The sequence below is a fragment of the Galeopterus variegatus genome, unplaced genomic scaffold, assembly GCF_000696425.1.
Source record: "Galeopterus variegatus unplaced genomic scaffold, G_variegatus-3.0.2 Scaffold26, whole genome shotgun sequence".
Lineage (NCBI taxonomy): Eukaryota > Metazoa > Chordata > Mammalia > Dermoptera > Cynocephalidae > Galeopterus > Galeopterus variegatus.
The window spans coordinates 1,368,104-1,385,467 of record NW_007726137.1 but is presented as its reverse complement, the minus strand read 5'-3'; the positions used below and the strand labels follow the sequence as shown (position 1 = coordinate 1,385,467).

At 57.4% G+C, this 17,364-nt stretch overlaps 1 protein-coding gene across 1 annotated transcript in view; it reads left to right on the top strand.

Annotated features, from left to right (window-relative positions):
• PDE6B (phosphodiesterase 6B, cGMP-specific, rod, beta) overlaps window positions 1–17,364 on the top strand; it is a 33,906-nt gene that overhangs the window by 10,916 nt on the left and 5,626 nt on the right. Inside the window, exons 4-16 of the mRNA XM_008569439.1 lie at window positions 9,421–9,561; window positions 9,647–9,721; window positions 10,400–10,464; window positions 11,321–11,387; window positions 11,611–11,658; window positions 12,549–12,698; window positions 12,998–13,141; window positions 13,555–13,620; window positions 14,809–14,955; window positions 16,059–16,166; window positions 16,417–16,526; window positions 16,714–16,801; window positions 17,214–17,314. Coding sequence (XP_008567661.1) covers window positions 9,421–9,561; window positions 9,647–9,721; window positions 10,400–10,464; window positions 11,321–11,387; window positions 11,611–11,658; window positions 12,549–12,698; window positions 12,998–13,141; window positions 13,555–13,620; window positions 14,809–14,955; window positions 16,059–16,166; window positions 16,417–16,526; window positions 16,714–16,801; window positions 17,214–17,314 — 1,310 coding nt within the window. The remainder of the gene's footprint in view (window positions 1–9,420; window positions 9,562–9,646; window positions 9,722–10,399; window positions 10,465–11,320; window positions 11,388–11,610; window positions 11,659–12,548; window positions 12,699–12,997; window positions 13,142–13,554; window positions 13,621–14,808; window positions 14,956–16,058; window positions 16,167–16,416; window positions 16,527–16,713; window positions 16,802–17,213; window positions 17,315–17,364) is intronic.

Genomic DNA, 17,364 nt, shown 5'->3' with positions numbered 1-17,364 from the left:
CCCCCGGGGGGGGGGGCTGCCGCGGGTTTTTTTTTTTTTTTTTTAATAAAGATGACTGGTAGGGGATCTGAACCCGTGACTGGGTACTGTCAGCACCGCGCTCTCCCGAGTGAGCCCCGGGCCGGCCCCTCCAGCTTTCTTTTGATTGGAGTTGGCACAGTATATATTTCTCTGCCCGTTTACTTTCAAACTCTCTGTGTCTTTATACTGAAGGTGGGTTTCTTGTGGACATTGTATAGGTGGGTCTTGTTTTTTCATTTACTCTGAAAGTTTGCCTTCTTTCAAGTGGTGTGTTTACACTATTCACATGTAAAGTGTTATTGATATAGTTGGATTAATGAGTATATACCATGTTCTGAACTGTTTTCTATTTGTTGTACTTATTCTTTTTTTATCCTCCCCTCTTTTTTCCTACCTTCTCTGATTTTATTTGAGCACCTTATATAATCCCATTTTCTCTCCTCTCTTAACTTATCGATTACACTTGTGTTTGTTTTTCTTTGATTTTTAGAGTCACCCTAGAATTCACAGTGCACACTTACAACCACTCTAAGTCGTCTTTCAAATAACACTGAGCCGCTTCACCCGCGGTGCAGGCGTCTGGTGACGGTGCGTTCCCAGTTTCTCCCGCCCACCCCTTGCAGCGTTGCGGTTGTTCACTTTACTTATCTATATGCTGGCCTCGCCCCATACAGGCGATGGATTCAACTGCGAATCAAAAATATTTTTCTAAAACAATAAAAAATATCAATACGACAATTTTAAAATACGATGAAGACGATACAGTATAACAGCTCTTTCCATGGCCTTTACATTACATTAGAAATTGTAAGTAATCTGGAGATGATCTAAACGATGCAGGAGGCAGTACACGGGTTACGTGCAAGTCCTACACCATTTCACGCACGGGGCTTGAGCATCTGTGGATTCGGGTGTCCATAGGGGTCCTGGGACCGACCCCCCAAGGATAGCGAGGGACAACGCGCTGTTGCCATTGTTACTTTGAACAAACAGGCCTCTACTACTAAGAATAAGAAAAACAACAGCTGCTGCATCGCCTTCGCTTTCCTTCCCGATGCCCCTCCTTTCTTCCCGTGGGTACGAGCTTCTGACCCATCTCGGACTTTGCAGGACAGGTTTGCTGGCAACTAATTCCCTTGGTTTCCGTTTGTCAGGAAAAGTCTTTACTCCTCCTTCACTCGGAGGGCTGACTTCGCTGGCTGTACAATGATAGGAAAGCGCGTTTTCCCCTCTGAATGCTGCAAATACTTCAGTCCTCTCTCTCCTTGCTTCTTGCTTCTGAGGTGACGTGTGACGCTGTCCCTCTATTAGTAGGTGTTTTTTCCCTTCTGGCTTCTTTCTAGATTTTCTCTTCAGTTTCCTGCAGTTTGACTACGATCTGCCCAACTGCAGAGCTGGGGACATTTCCCCTGTTCACTGAGCGTCGTGCGTGTGTGGTTTGGTGTCTACCGATGATTTTGGAAAATTCTCAGCTGTCGTTACTTCCTCCTTCTTTAGCTCTTTCCACTCCTCCTGGTGCTGTCTTCCCACAGTGCCTCTGTGACCGTCGCACAGCTCTATTCTTTTTCTCCGCACTTCCGCTGGGGACTTCACGGCTGACACATCTCCAGCTCACGGCCGCGTCCGGTCTGCTGTGGCCAGAGCCACCCTTCGTGCCTGCTGCAGCGCCTTTGGTTCCCAGTGTGGCTCGCTTCGTGTCAGCGTCCCCAGCTCTCCGCTCACACTGCCATCTGTCGTGGCGCGCCGTCCACTGCTCCCATCGGAGCCTTTGGCATATAAATCCCAGTCTGCTCACGCCAGACTCTGCCGCATCTGAGTCTGGTTCTAGTGCCTGCTTTGTCTTTTCAGGTTGTGTTTTTCTCGTGCCTCTAGCCTGCCTTGTAATTTTTGCCAACAGCAGGAACCGGAGTTGTGTGCGACCTTGTCTTCGTCTGGAGACGAGTCGGGCTGTGCTGACCACCCGCTGTGGCCGCAGGCGCCAGAGGCCTCAGTTTCCTCTCGTGCCCTTGTTTGCCTGCATGCTTGTTTCTCCTCCCGTCTTGGTCTGCTTGGGCTGCCAGAACAAAATGCTGCAGACTGTGTGGCTTAGACCACAGGCATTGATTTCTCACACTTCTGGAGGCTGCAAGCTAGAGATTGAGGTGCCAGCCAATCTGGCTCCTGGCGAGGGTCCTTCTGGGCTCACTGTGTCCTTGAATGACCCTCTCTCTCTCCTCCCCTCTCATCAGGACACTGATCCCATCAGTGGTCACCACCCCCCTGGCCTCATCTCACCCTGACCACCTCCCAAGGGTCCCTCCTCCACACGCCGTCGCACTGGGGCGAGGGCTTCATATACAGCTGGGGGGACACAGCTCAGTCCATAGCCTCTTTCCCACCATCTCTGGGTTTCTCGAAGGACCCTGACTAGGATCCGAGCCTTGCAGCCCCTCCGGCTCTAATCTGCTGTTATTAAAACGGAGCCTGGTGCTGTCACGGTGAGCTGTGGGACCGAGAAGCGGTCCGCAGTGTTGGAATTAAGTCTGCCCTGTCATGCGTCCCCGGGCTGTGACTTCACAGGGTTTCTTAGCCCTGCTTCTCTCCCCTTGGGTGAGGCAGGGGGCTGGAGGGCCGGAGCCAGCTCAGCGCCCTCCCACCCGCCGCAGGTAGAAGTGGCAGAGTCACTGCGCAGAGGCTCGGGCGCGTTTCGGAGCGGCTCCCTTCCCCTGCCTGCCAGGAGCACGAGGGGTTTTCCTGAGATCTCCAGGACCTAGAGGGGTTCCTGGAGGTAAAGCCCATGAAAGTGTCAAGACTTTCTCAGTCTCCTCTCAGCCTCCAGCAGACGTCAGCACGACCCTCTCTCCTGCCAGCTCATGTCTGCAGGGCTCTGCCCCAGGAGAGCCAGGCCGGGCTGTGAGTCTGTCCACTGCCTCTGAGACCCAGGGCTGGCCTTTCTCCTGTTACCGCGACTCTCTGAAGGGTCTGGAGAGGTTGTGGATTCTCAGTCCAGATTCTGATAACTATAAAAGTAATTGCAAGCATTTCGGAGCCTCTCCCCGAGGTTTCTATTCTCCTATGAGGTAACCAGGGAGTGTGGGCACCTCCAGCCCTGCCCCCGCGGCCCCGGTCTCTGCCGAGGAGCACAGCGTTGCCGTCTGTGGGGCAGCACAGCAGACACGGCCCCATCAGAGCTCACAGTCCGGGCCCAGAAACACCAGAAAGTCGGGTGTATAATGTCCCAGCAGCCTCACAGCCAGACAGGAGCACCTGGCTGAGGCCTCAGAGGTGGCCCCTGGTCCACGTCCAGGTGGGGACTGTGCTCTGGGGGCCGGCCCAGCTCCTCAGGGCGGGTGTTCTGAGGGCCTTCGTGGCCCCTCGCATCTTCCCTGTGTGGAGAGAGCTGCCTCACCTCAGCCAGACCCCAACTTAACTGCTCAAGCAGAATTCAGACCCACCCCCACAACCGCAGAGGCAGCCCGAGGGGAGGCGGGTCTGGAGCCTTTCTGGGCCCCACCCCACTCCACACACATCCCACCAGTGGCTCTCACCAGAAGCTCTGCTCCCTCAGGAAGTCACATCTCAGAAGCAGCAGGTCTTAATTGTCTACCTGTAATGTCCTGAGTGCCCACCTCCCTGCCCGGCTGCCCCCACCCCTCTGCCCTGTCAGGGGAGTGGCCCCTGCGTACTGTCTCGGGTCCCTTTCCTCCTGCACCAACACCAGCCTACACCAGCTCAGCAGCTGAGCCACACTTCTAAAACAAGTCCTGTCACAGGGTGACCTTTGGGGCTCCCTGAAGTCCCCACCCCTCCCCGCCACCCAAGACCACAACCCCCCAGGGCCCTTTGCACTGGCCCAGTGCCAGGAACACTGTCCCAAGCACAGGACACCCCCAGCTTCCCCATCCCCCACACCCCCCACCACATGAGCTGTTGAGTTCCACGAGCAGGCACTTCTGCTGTCCTGCTGTTCATTACCCCAGCCCCGAGCGAGGCAGCGAACGAATTACCAACTCATGGGAAATGCAGACACGCACGGACGGGCTGCAGACGGGAGTCTTAAAACAAGGATCTTCACATCTCAGTGTGACACCTTTGATTTTCCACTCAGACGCCGCCCGGTCCCAGGGAAGAGCTGTCTCTGAGGCCCTTGGCTCTGAGCGGCGTTTACCTGACTTGCACAAAGCACAGGCCGCCTCCAGCTGCTTTTGAACAGGAGGGTCTGTAATGAACAGATGCTCCCGTGGCACCGTCTGACGTGGGCCCTTTTCCTCTCCCTTGAGCTCCAGAAAGAGAGCAGGTCACTGAGAATCAAAGCAATGACCCACGCGGTGCTCGCCCGGAGACTCAGCAGCTCTCCGGGGTTGTTACCTGCTGCTCCCACAACAGAACTGCCTGCAGCCCTGACTGCCCTCCCTAGCTGGGGGTCCCCGTCAGTCCCTTTCTGAAAAGCTTCTAGGCCACTTCGGTCAGAGCTAATAGGAACTGCAAGGGAGCCACAGGCAGGGGACACAGCAAGGACACTGGGCTTGCCTGAGGCCACTTAGATGAAGTTCCAGAACGCTCTGGGGTCAGAGGTCAGGAGACCGTTCTGGATGGCCAGGGGCATTGACTGGGGGCAGAGAGATAGTCCTAATCCTGAGCCGGTGGGTGGCTGGTGACACCGGCAAGTGCTCCCATGAGAACCCGCCCAGCTGCACTGTGAACACGCCCGCACCTCAGCTGATTCCTGAGTGTGTGCAGGGCACAGCCCAGGGAGTCCAAACAAAAACAGGAAGGGGACAGGGCAGAGGCCTCAGGACCAGGTGGCCTGGGCTCAGACTGCCTCAGACACAAATGACAATGTTAAAAGCAGGTGGTGACATGGGGGCTCAGGGACGGATGGGGACAGGGGTGCAGGAAATGGGGTCTCACCTTAGACACTGGTGTGAGGGACTAAGCCCACCTCCCACCAGCTCCCTGTGTCCCTCTCCCTGGAGTAACAGGTTTTGGGGACCAACATACTCAGGCAACTCAGAAAGTTAGGTGTGCAGCCCAGACTCTGCCTGAGCTCCAGCCTACAGCTGTCCCCACGTCTCCGAGTGCCCGACATGGTCTCTTGTCCTAGCGGGAGCTCCATGCACCGCAGGATATATGTGGGATGGACACCTTCACATGGGGCTCCCAGAGCCAGGCACTCCTCCGGGAGCTTGACAAGTAACACTGCCTTCAACCCTCCCAGCGTCTCGAGGGCTGAACATAATTATCCGCGCTTTACACACGTGGACACTGAGGTCTGCAAGTTAGACGACCTTGCTGAGGTCACAGAGCCGGTGGGAGGCAGCTCCACGTTCCATCCGCTGCATGTCAGGGAGTGGGTCTGAGCCTCTCTGTCCATGACTTCATGGGGGCTTTTGTTCCCAGGCCATCAGCCACCCTGCCCTGAGGTGCTCAGCCTCCAGCTGGCAGGTGGAGACAACGCATGGGGTGGGGTGGGTGACCATGGAGGTCCGTCCTCCCCCTGATGCACGTGTGCAGACCCCTCCAGGTGGCAGCTGGCTACAAGCATGTGGCGTTCAGATGGTTTGTGTTAGAGCAGCGCATCTCACGGAATGGAAATTCATGCAACACTGAGCACTTAGGTGCGAGGCCTAAGCTGAGCATGAAAAACTGCACCTCCCAACCCCACAGAGCTTGTGGTCAATGAGGGACATGGTGAGATGGCACCTCCTTGAGGATGGGAAGGGAATGGGGTGCAGGATCGGGCTTGGTGGCTCTCAGGGAGGGCCTTCAGGAGATGATTTGAGGCTGAGACTCAAGGATGAGGAAGTCCTAGGATGAGGGCTCTGAAGGCAGAGGACAGAGTCTGTGCAAAGGCCCTGAGGTTGGCAGGAGTGAGCCCCAAGTGTGAGCAGGGAGCAGGAGAGAGGTGGGTGGGGTCGGGCCTCCAAGGGGCCTCCTCCACCAATGGAGAGGGTGGGCAGGGCCAGGCTTCCACCAATGGCCATCCCTGGTGGGGAGGTGCACAGTAAAAATGCGCCTGACCTTTGCAGGTCTCCACAATTGAAACAGGACTTCTACAGAGCAATGGGCTCCTGCGCTGTGCAGGAGCACTCCATGTCCAATTCTGCTGCTTTCTGAGTCCCGGTCTGGAACCACTAAACCCCAGCGATCCCCTGACCCGTGCCCGCACACTGCTGTGCTGGAGAGCCCTGCCTCCAGTGCAGGGACAGCAGCAGTGGGTGGCTCGGGGAGGGTAGGAGGGCTCTGGGAGCTCCTACCAAGGGGCGGGCACAAGCAGCAGCTCGGTGGTGGTGACCGGTGCAGTCTGAGGCAGGAGGAGACGCCCAGGTGGGCAGGAAACGTCCGTCAGCACCAGAGGCCGGAGAGCAGACACCGAGGGCCAGCGGAGAGGCAGGGCCGGCAGAGACGCTCCCGTGAGACCAGAGATTAGGAAGGGTGGGGTCGAAGGAGAAATGTGGCTCCCGAGTGGGAGTCAGGGAAGGCTCCAGGGAGAAGAAGGGTTTGAAACACAGGGTGGAAGGAGTGGGGTCCGTCTCCAGAGGAGGCAGAGCATGCGGCCGGGGCACTGACAGGAAGGGGCAGGTCCCCAAGAGGAAAAGGAAAAGACTGTGGGGCGACAGAGCTCAGACACTCCCGGGACACGAAGAAGCTGCTGGATTAAAAAGCTATGTAAGGGGGCCGGCCCGTGGCTCACTCGGGAGAGTGCGGTGCTGATAACACCAAGGCCACGGGTTCGGATCCCATATAGAGATGGCCGGTTGCTCACTGGGAGAGCGTGGTGCTGACAACACCAAGTCAAGGGTTAAGATCCCCTTACCGGTCATCTTTTTTTTAAAAAAAAATAAATAAATAAAAGCTATGCAAGGGCCGGCCTGGGGCTCACTGGGTGAGCATGGTGTTGACAACACCAAGTCAAGGGTTAAGATCCCCTTACTGGTCATCTTTCTGAAAATAATAATAATAATAATAAAATATATAAAAATAGAAAGTTATGCACACGGATGGCTCTGGAGGACGTCTGCTCAGTGAAATAAGCCAGGCATGGAAGGACGGGTACTGTAGGATGTCACCTATGTGGTGTATTAGCCCATTTCTGTTGCTTATAACAGAAATACCTGATGCTGGGGAATTTGTAAAGAAACAATGTTTGTTGCTTACAGCTTAGGAAGCTGCGAAGTCCACAGTCCAGGGAGCACTCCTGCCGGGGGACCGTCGGTGTTGACGATCCACAGCAATGCAGGGTCTCACGGGGCAGGTGGCGGAACTAGAGAGAGAGCTTCTCACGCACTCTCACTTGAAAGCCCCCAGAACCACAGCCGTGACCACCCAGCAGTGGATTGACCCACTCACTAGGCCACGGTCCGACAGTCCAGTCACCTCGTCAAGGCTCCACCTTTCAATGACCGTGATAGGATTTCCCGGCCTCTGAACAGTCACAGTGGGGACGAGTTTCTAATACATAAAACGTGGGGGACACAATTCAATCCATAGTAGATGTAGAATCTGAAAAAGTTTATCTCATAGAAACAGAGAGTAGAAAGGTGGTTACTAGAGGCTGGAGGGACAGGAGGGATGCTGGTCAAAGAGGATGGTGTCCGCGTGGCTGGAGGAGGACGTCACAGTCGTCCACGGCACTGCACGGTGACCACGTTAATAGTAACGTGCAGTCGGCCTCTGTATCCGTGGGTTCCGCACCCACAGATTCAACCAACTGTGGATTGAAAATATTCGGGGGGGGGGAATAAATAAATGAATAAATACATAAAACTTCAGTATGCGAACTGCATAGCATGTACATCGTGTCCGGTGCTGTAAGTGGCCCGGAGGTGACTGGAAGCGCGTGCAAGCACGTGCGTAAGCTACAGGCCAACGCTGTGCTGTTTCACATCAGGGACTTGAGCACCCACAGATTTTGGTGTCCGTGGGGGTCCTGGAGCCTAAAAGAGTATATTTTTAATGTTCTCATCCCAAAAATGATAAACATGTGAGGTGATGGATATTAACTGGAGTAACCGAATCTTTCTACAACGTATATATAGATCGAAACATCACATCGTACCCTACAAATCTATCCTATTATTATTATTTGTCATTTAAAAATAAATAGAAATAGAATAAATAGAATCAATGCACAGGAAAAAAGAGCTACAAAGACTCTGTCACCTTGGGCCGCAGGAGACACTGGTCATGCTCCCCACGGCCCCATGCACGGGTTGAGTGCCCGGACAACTGGTCTCACTGTCCACACGGGGGAGACGGAAGTGACACAGGCCCTCTAAGCTGCCTCCTGCCGCGCGGCGGGTGTGGAGTGTGACCCCCGCGGGCATGGCGTGTGCCTTCCTCCCACTCCAGATCTGGTGTTGGGTGGACTGACTTCATCCATCAGCCGCCAGCGATGGTGCAGGAATTCATGTTCCTTTAATTCCTGAGGTCACTGGTGGCCAGGACAGGCGAAGGCCATCACAGTTTGCTTTGGAGGGTGGAAATACTGGCTATGGAGTGAAGGGTGGGGTTGACCAGAAGTCCCCGATGAAGGAGGGGCAGGGCTGAGCACTGGAGGCACAGGGGCCCCTGGCATGGCTGAGTCCTGGACTGCAGATGCCCAGGGTGGGCCACCTCCTGCTGAGAGGACTGCAGGAGAGGTCAAGGCTCCTGGGGCCATCACCGTCACCATCACTGCCTGAGACAACAGATGGCGGAGGGTACTTCAGAGGCCCCAGGAATGGGGCTGGCAGGAAGGGAGCCACGCAAGGGGGAACAGGGGCCCTGCACCAGGCCGTGCCCATCAAGGGCCAGAGGACACACAGTGAGCACGAGTGGTGGCCCTGGAGGGGCCTGTGCTTGGGCAGTGGCCCAGGCTGGGTGAGGAGGGGGGTCCCATGGAGCTGGTCTGAGCCTGGTAGGCAGCCTGGGGCCCTCAGGGGCGACGTCCCACACAGGATCTGGCCAGGACCTTGTGGAGGGTGTTGATGAATCGACTCTCTGACTCACGCGGCTGAGAGTGAGAAAAGGCCTGACATCCAGCAACCAGAGTTTAGGTTCCCAGCCCCCAGCTTCTCACGGGCTGATTCCAGCACGGCCGGTCGGTCGGAGCAGCGGCTGTCAGATCTGCCCTCCCAGGCCTGCAGCAGTCGATTCCAGTTTTCACTCATTCACTCGCCACCTGAACACAAGGCCAATGCTGGGCAGGGAGAGGCAGGAAAAAAACAAGAAGCCTGAGGCCTTACTGCCCAGTGGATTTCCAGGGCACCTCCAGGCCAGGAAGCAGGTCACCTGTTTGGATAAAACCCTGGGTCACAACACCACTGACCAGGGTCTTTCCCAGGCTCCTTGGTCAGGTGGGCATTTCGCAGGCATTGTGGTCAGACAGGTGTGGGGCGTAGGCTGGCCACAGGCCCACAGGTGTGCCACCCCTTCCAGGTGCTGCTGTGGTCAGCCAACAAGGTGTTTGAGGAGTTGACAGACATCGAGAGGCAGTTCCACAAGGCCTTCTACACCGTGCGGGCCTACCTGAACTGCGATCGCTACTCGGTGGGCCTCCTGGACATGACCAAGGAGAAGGTGAGGCCTGGCTCCCAGGAGCGCCTGCCAGCTTCGCCCAGCTCCATGCCAACCACCTCGGTCTCTTCTCTTCTCTTCCGCCCAGGAATTCTTTGATGTGTGGCCTGTGCTCATGGGAGAAGCTCAGCCGTACTCAGGCCCACGCACGCCCGACGGCAGGGTGAGTCCTGGTGGCAGGGGACAGGGCCAGCACACCTTGGCTTCCCTGGCTCCGCCTCCAGGGTGGGAGGTGGGAACAGGTGGGAAGACCCCCAAGTCTGCCATCTCCCCCAGACACCAGTCCTGCTGTGCTCCAGGGAGGAAGTGGCCAGGTCTCGACCCTGAGCAGGGGGTCGTCAGTCTGGTCATAAAGGCCAGCACATGCTCTGACTGGCTGGAGCTCCTGCCGCTCCATCCTGAAGTCATTGTAACATGTCCCTGCATGTAGACCATGTGTACACATGTGTGCGTGTGTGTGCGTGTGTGCGTGGAGTATGGGCTTAGTTGTGTGCGAGGTTCAGCAGGACACAGACAAAGGGAAGACGGGTCTGAATCAGAGTGTGCAGTGTGTGTCCCGTGAGTATTGGTGATGGTCTGCATGTGTGTACATAAAGTGCGTGTGCATGGGTGCGTGTGCATGTGTGTGCAGTGGATACATCTATTGATGTGTGTATGTGCATATAATTACATGGATGTGGTTGTACGTCTGCATACATGTGTGTGTCGCCTGAGTGTGCTCCATGTGTGTATGGGTGTCTGGGGCAGGGGGCACCTGGCACCTCCTCCCACCTCTCAGGGAGGGATCGCGTCAACGAGCTGTGCTGAGGAACCCCTTCGACTGGTGTGTTTTGTTTCTCAGGAAATCGTCTTCTACAAAGTCATCGACTACATTCTCCATGGCAAGGAGGACATCAAAGTCATTCCGTAAGTGCCAGGGCTTTACCAGGAGCATCACCGAGGCTGGACCACCCCAGACTCAGACGCAGGCTGCAGAGCCATCGGCTCTGGGACCTCCCATGGCAGCGTTGGCAGTGCCTGGTGCACTGTTGAGCTCCCCGCGGTGGGAGAGGGAAGCCAACTCACCATTCTAGGAGGCACCGGGGAGGGGCGTGGGGAGGTGAGAAGTGAGGAGACGGGCCTGAGGCCCCATGGGCGTCTGGAGTGGACACCCAGGGGGATGAGGTGAGCTGTCCAGGGGCCGTCAGCAGCAACTGAGCTCAGAGGCCCTGGGGTCTCATCTTGGCTCAGACAGGTGGAGCCTCCAGAAGGGGGGCCCAGCATTGTCCCCTGTGGGGCTGGGAGAGGAGGGGAGGTCCAGCCCAGGGGTCTGAGCAGGACCCCAGCCTAGAGAGACTGGGGAGAGGGCACTGGCCGATCTCCAACCCGCAGCTCATGGCCGAGCTGTGTAGGATGCCGTGATCTCATAAGCCTGTCAGGACCCCATGCCCAGGCCTGAGTGTAAGTCAGGGCCAGCACTGCAGGACCGGCGACCAACACTGAGTCCCAGGAGGCAGACTGAAGCCATGCGGCACCCTGTAGGGGAGGGGTTCCTGCAGGGTGAGGACCCAGCCCAGGCCGAGAGTGGGAAGGAGGAGTGAGGCTTCGCAGATGCCCGAGACCTCAGCCCTCCTCTCACCGCCCGAGTCCTCGCCAGGCTGCCACCGCCCGCCAGCCTTCCCTGGCCCCAGCCCCACAGCCTCTGTAACCCCTGCTGCCACCCGGAGCTAGCGAAGGGGTGAACTGGGCATCGGTCCACCTGACCCTCTATTTCTCTCCCCAGCACACCCCCGGCCGATCACTGGGCCCTGGCCAGTGGCCTTCCAACCTACGTGGCAGAAAGTGGCTTTGTGAGTCCCGTGCCATCTGGTGCTGTGGCATGTGCCCACCCTTATCTCCCTCACGGCCCGTCCTTCCTGCCACCTCCGCATCTACGCTCAGCCCCCAGCTGCTCCGCTTTGCCTAGTTAGAAGCTCATCGCTAGCAAGTGGGGCTGGGCTGGGGAGCCCTTTTCAGAATCGTGTTGTACATTCAGCTGCTGCCGGTGAGACTCTTTCTCTGATCCTTTTTCAGATCTGTAACATCATGAACGCCTCTGCTGATGAAATGTTCGAGTTTCAGGTACCGATCTACTCATTGGTAGAAATTATGTTTTACTTAGGAAAGAATATATTTTGGTTCAGAAATGATGGACAAGTCAGTTTTTGCTGCTTAGGAAACAACCTCAAAGTCTCAGTGGCTGACGAGCATGTATTTCATGCATGTAAGCTGAGACTCACCTGAGGCTTGGCTGGTCTCGGCTGGTCTCAGCTGGTCTCGGCTGGTCTTGGCTGGTCTCGGCTGGTCTCAGCTGGTCTTGGCTGGTCTCGGCTGGTTTTGGCTAGTCTTGGCTGGTCTCACTTGATCTTGACTGGGCTCAGCTGGGCAAGGCTGGTTCAATTGAGGACCCAAGTCTCTCCATGTGTGTTCACCTGGTGACACGTGGCCAGGGCAGGCTCTTTCCTGGGGGAGGTGGAGGGTCACTGGACTGGTATAAAGATGCTTGTCTCTAACGGGCTCCTCTGGGAGTTGGCCGCTGCCTGTACTTCATCGTCCAGGCTCAGCATCTGCGGGATGAGGCAGAACCGATGACCACCCTATTGTTCAGGGCCCAGAGCAAAATGAAAATAGGAGGTGCCTTGTTGATCAGTTATTAGAAACGTTAAGAGTGTGACTTCAGAGCATTCAGCCAAGCACAGACCCTCTGGGAATGGGCTCCTGGGTCACTGCAACCCTCACATACTCGTGAAGCCAGCCCTGGTGGGAAAATAGCCTCCGCCTGCTCTAGAGGGAAAAGTCATGGCACAGGCCCCACGGAGGCAAGGTTCAAATGCAAGGAGGGTGAAGAGACAGGAACAACAGCCCAGTCATCACCGTTGGGGGCAGCAGGAGTGACGCTAATGTTCTGGGCCACGAGCCCCAGCAGGGCCAGACCCAGGGCAGCTCTGAGCTCCGGACCCTGCTCCCTGCAGGACGGGCCCCTGGATGACTCCGGGTGGACCATCAAGAACGTGCTCTCTATGCCCATTGTCAACAAAAAGGAGGAGATCGTGGGGGTGGCGACGTTTTACAACAGGAAGGATGGGAAGCCCTTTGATGAACAGGATGAGGTCCTCATGGAGGTAAACACGTGTCACCAGGTGTGGCCTTGGAGGTGGCACCCTGCATGATGGCGTGGGACACTGGCTTGTGGGGTTCCTCTCCCCCGTGCCCGTCACCCTCCCTGCCCAGCCTGGGGCCAGGAGTGGGGACCAGGAAAATCTCATGAGGTCCGCTTCCTGGAACCTGAGGCTCTTTAGTGGGCACCCTGGGGGCTCGTTCAGAAGAACCTGCTTTGCGGGCATGGCGGCTGCAGGCACGGCACACAGTAGATGTCCATTGGGTGCCCTGGGGGTGGATGACGCTGCCGCTCTGTCCCCAGTCCCTGACGCAGTTCCTGGGCTGGTCAGTAATGAACACAGACACCTACGACAAGATGAACAAGCTGGAGAACCGCAAGGATATTGCCCAGGACATGGTCCTTTACCACGTGAGATGTGACAAGGACGAGATCCAGACGATCCTGGTACTGCTCCTTCCATCCCACTGGTCCCTCTCTGTCCAGCGGGGGGCAGGGCAGCCCTTTGCTCAGGACACATTCCTAGGACAGCACACACCGTCACACTGTTGGCACAGCCCAGGGCTGCCTTCCCTGTGCCTCAGTCTCCCTGGTGGTGAACTGGGTGTGAACAGAGCCTTCCCGTCCTTCATGTCAGGGTTCCATCTGTGACCCACGTGCGTTGCTTAGAGTGGAGCCCAAGAGACAGTAGCACGCAGGAAAGTGAGCGTCCCATGCACATTGTCACTCACCTCTGGGATCAGAGGCTGCCTGGGCCTTCCCAAGGAGACCCATTTGTGCCAGATGCAACTCTGTCCCATGCATGAAGGGCAAGGGGACGCTGTCACTCTGTCTCACAACACGTCTGTTGTTCACCGTAGCCAACAAGAGAACGCCTGGGGAAGGAGCCTGCTGACTGTGATGAGGATGAGCTGGGGAAAATCTTGGTAAGAATCTGGCTTTCATCCCTCAGGAGGAGACTGAGGGTTGGAGGGGAGAGCTTTCCATCCCTGGGACCAGAGAGGCTTTGCACACACAGTGTCGTCTTGTGACAGTGGCAGCCGTGTGCGTGGTGTGTGTGTTTGTGTGTATGTCTACGCTCTTCAGCACATGTCTGTCTACGTGATCCTGGCCTTGAATCTTGGCCAGTGTGCCTGCAAGTGTGTTCGTGCAGCTAAAGAGCTAATATGACACCTACAGTACTGAGGGAACCTATATGTCTTCCTGTTACTTGTGTGCTTTTCTGGAACTATCTATGTTTTAGTGTCTGTGGGCATGTCTTGGAGTAAGTATCCATTTCTGTTATCCTCACTATAGCAGTGACCAGGTGCCGTGCAACACCCAGTGTGTATGTGTGTGTTGCATGTGTGTGCACACTCATGTGTGCTTATGGGAACGTGTATGTCTGCATGTGTTCATGCATGTCTCTGTGTGTGGGCATACGTGCACGTATGTGTGAATGTGTCTGCATGTGTGTCTGCACGCATGCAGGCACAGGCTTGTGTGTGTCTACCAGAGAACACCACTGGATCCACTTGGAAGTTGTGTGATGTCTCATTGCCTTGTGTCTGCCTGTGTGGTTTAGCCAGAATCACCTGGGTGCTGTTACCCTTACTGAGGAAGCCTTTGCCTGAGCATGTGAATGTGCTTGACAAGTTCTGGAAGTGAATCGGTGTCCGTATTACCCTGTGGTTGCTGCATATGTCTGTGTGGTATGAATCTGCACATGTGTGCATGTGTGCCTGTTTCTGTACCTAGGTATCCACTAGGGTGCCTGTGTGTCCACATGTGCCGGTGTGTGTGTCTCGTATCCACGTGTGTCTCTGTCCATGTGTGCTTCTGTGTCTGTGTGTGTGTTTGTGTGTCCTTTTGTGTGCACACCTTTCTATTTGCTTGTTTCCTCGGAGCATGGCTCTGTCCGCCCAGCTGGCCGAGTTCCTTATTGTTGGGTCATGGGGGGGGGGGGACGTGTTTGAGCCCGAGGATGATGTGCACGTCCAGGCTCCAGGCTGGAGCACTGGAACGGCAGACATGACCAGAGACGCCTGGGGCATCGGAGGCTCGAAAGGAGAAAGGACAAGGAACGAGGGGGGCTGCCGTGGACCTGCCTCCCCAGCCCACACACCTCCCCACAGAAGGAAGAGCTGCCGGGGCCCAGCAAGTTCGACATCTACGAGTTCCACTTCTCCGACCTGGAGTGCACCGAGATAGAGCTGGTCAAGTGCGGCATCCAGATGTACTACGAGCTGGGCGTCGTCCGCAAGTTCCAGATCCCCCAGGAGGTGGGGCGCAGTTGAGGGCCCTAGATCCCCCAGGATGTGAGGGTAGGATGTGGTCAGTAGTCTCAGAGCCCCCAGGAGAGAGAGGGATGTGGCTGGGGATCCCAGGACTCCCAGGAGTTTGAGGGCAGGCACGCTCATCACAGAACAGCGAAAGTACGAGAAGCAAGTGTGCCTGGAGCAAGCGATTGCAGGGGTGCGGGGGGCGGGTGGGCAGTGGATGGACGGATGGACGGATGATGGACGGATAGACAGATACAAAGTTTGCTTAATACACATTCTAGGCGATTTGATCATTAGTTGCATCACTGGACAATGACGGGGTTTGATGTGGGCTGTAGAGGAAGTAAAAACGCCCATCACATGAGTGGAAGGCACATGGCGTCCCCCGGGCCCCCAGCAGAGCTCCTCAGGGACCCGCGGGGAGGCCGAGGCGGAGGCTTTCCCAGCCCCGGCCGCGGTCCTGCTCTGTCCCTGCGGCTTCCCCTGTCCCGCACCCTCAGGAGCCCCTGCGCCCCCTTAGCCCACCTGAGGGGCCGTCTTCTCTCACGTTCCTGTGAGAGCAGGTGCCGCAGGTCGGCATTTCCAAAAGAAATTTTACAAAACAGTAAGGGGAAACACAAAAGAAAATTTGTTTTAAAAAATTAAGAGAATAAAAAATATTTCCAAATAATTTTCTGACCCTAAAAAGATCACAGTGGAAGCAACAAGAGGCTCCCGTGACCCATATTCTCTCCCAGAGATAAGTGCCCTGAGGACGAAGCCCCGCTGCCCGCAGCCCACGCGCCCTCCTCGTTAAACATCCACACCAAACCGACATTTTCTTCTTAAAGTGTCCCACAGCCCGGGGTCCCCTTTACGATTTGGGGTTGAGCAGCAGGATGGGGGCTCCAGAGCCAGCGCAGGAGCTGAGCTGTTCTTAGCTTCCGCCCAGCCCAGGCTTCCTGCTACCCCTGCTCCATCCTGTAGGTGCCCGTGTGGCACCCCCCGCCCAGGAAGGGAGGGTCACGGGGCCCAGGACACGGGCCCGGGGGCGAGGGGCACGGCGCTGTCCGCCTGCGGGACGTGCACGCGGTGCGAGCTGGGTCCTCTCCCGGCCCCCTCAGGTGCTGGTGCGGTTCCTGTTCTCCATCAGCAAAGGGTACCGGAGGATCACCTACCACAACTGGCGCCACGGCTTCAACGTGGCCCAGACGATGTTCACGCTGCTCATGGTGCGTGGGGGGCGGGCGGGACACGCCACGGCCGCCAGGCCCCACCTCACCAGGGTCGGGAAGTCCCTCCTGGGGCCCAGGGCAGGGCCCGCTCTCCCCGGGGTGGGAGATGGGGGGCTTCCAGGGCAGGGGGCGTGGAGGAGGCCGCCGGGCTGCGGGCGGGGAGCGGATCCAGGCCCAGGTCCCACCCGCGGAGCCCGGGGGCTGCCAGGCTGCAGGACCGTGGGCACGGACGGCCCTGTCTCCACAGACGGGGAAGCTGAAAAACTACTACACGGACCTGGAGGCCTTCGCCATGGTGACAGCTGGCCTGTGCCACGACATAGACCACCGCGGCACCAACAACCTGTACCAGATGAAGTAGGTGCCTCCCCAGGGCGGCGCGTGCCCGAGGGGAAGGTCGCCTCCGCCCCGGCGCGAATCCGAGCACCCCAAAGCCAGCCTTGAGGGGCTGCAGGGTGGGCTGAGGGGCAGGTCCCACGGGACCCCGCTGACACTGGGCTGCTCTTCTGACGCTTTGTTTGTTTTTTAATAAAATCTGCAACAGGTCCCAGAATCCGTTAGCCAAGCTCCACGGCTCCTCCATTTTGGAAAGGCACCACCTGGAGTTTGGGAAGTTCCTGCTGTCGGAGGAGGTTTGTGTCCTCACCTGTGGTTCTTGCCCTCGGGGCACCGGGATGTGGCCGTGCCGGGAGCAGCTGCTCCCTTGGAGACGAGGGAGAGGCAGCCAGACGGTCGCAGGCTCTGGGCAGGCGAGGGTCCAGCAGCAGGAGGACCGTGCAGGTCCGTGTTTGAAAACGTCCCCATCATGGGGAGGACAGGGCTCCCGAGGAGGGGGCCAGTAGCGTGGGGAGCCGAGCCGTGGGTGGCCTGGAGCAGCAGGGCTGCCAGTGGTGATCCGAGGCCACCCGGGCCCAGAGCCGACTGGCAGAAGGGGGACGCCTCGCAGGAGGGCGACAGGGGTCGGGGGCCTGGGGTCCCCGGCTGGCCTGAGCGTGGGACAGGCGCGGGGACGCAGGGGATGCCTGACTGACCGCGGCCCCGCAGTCACTGAACATCTACCAGAACCTGAACCGGCGGCAGCACGAGCACGTGATCCACCTCATGGACATCGCCATCATCGCCACCGACCTGGCGCTCTACTTCAAGTGGGCTCTGGGGGCGGGCAGGGGCCTCGCGGGTGGGGCGGGGGGGGGGG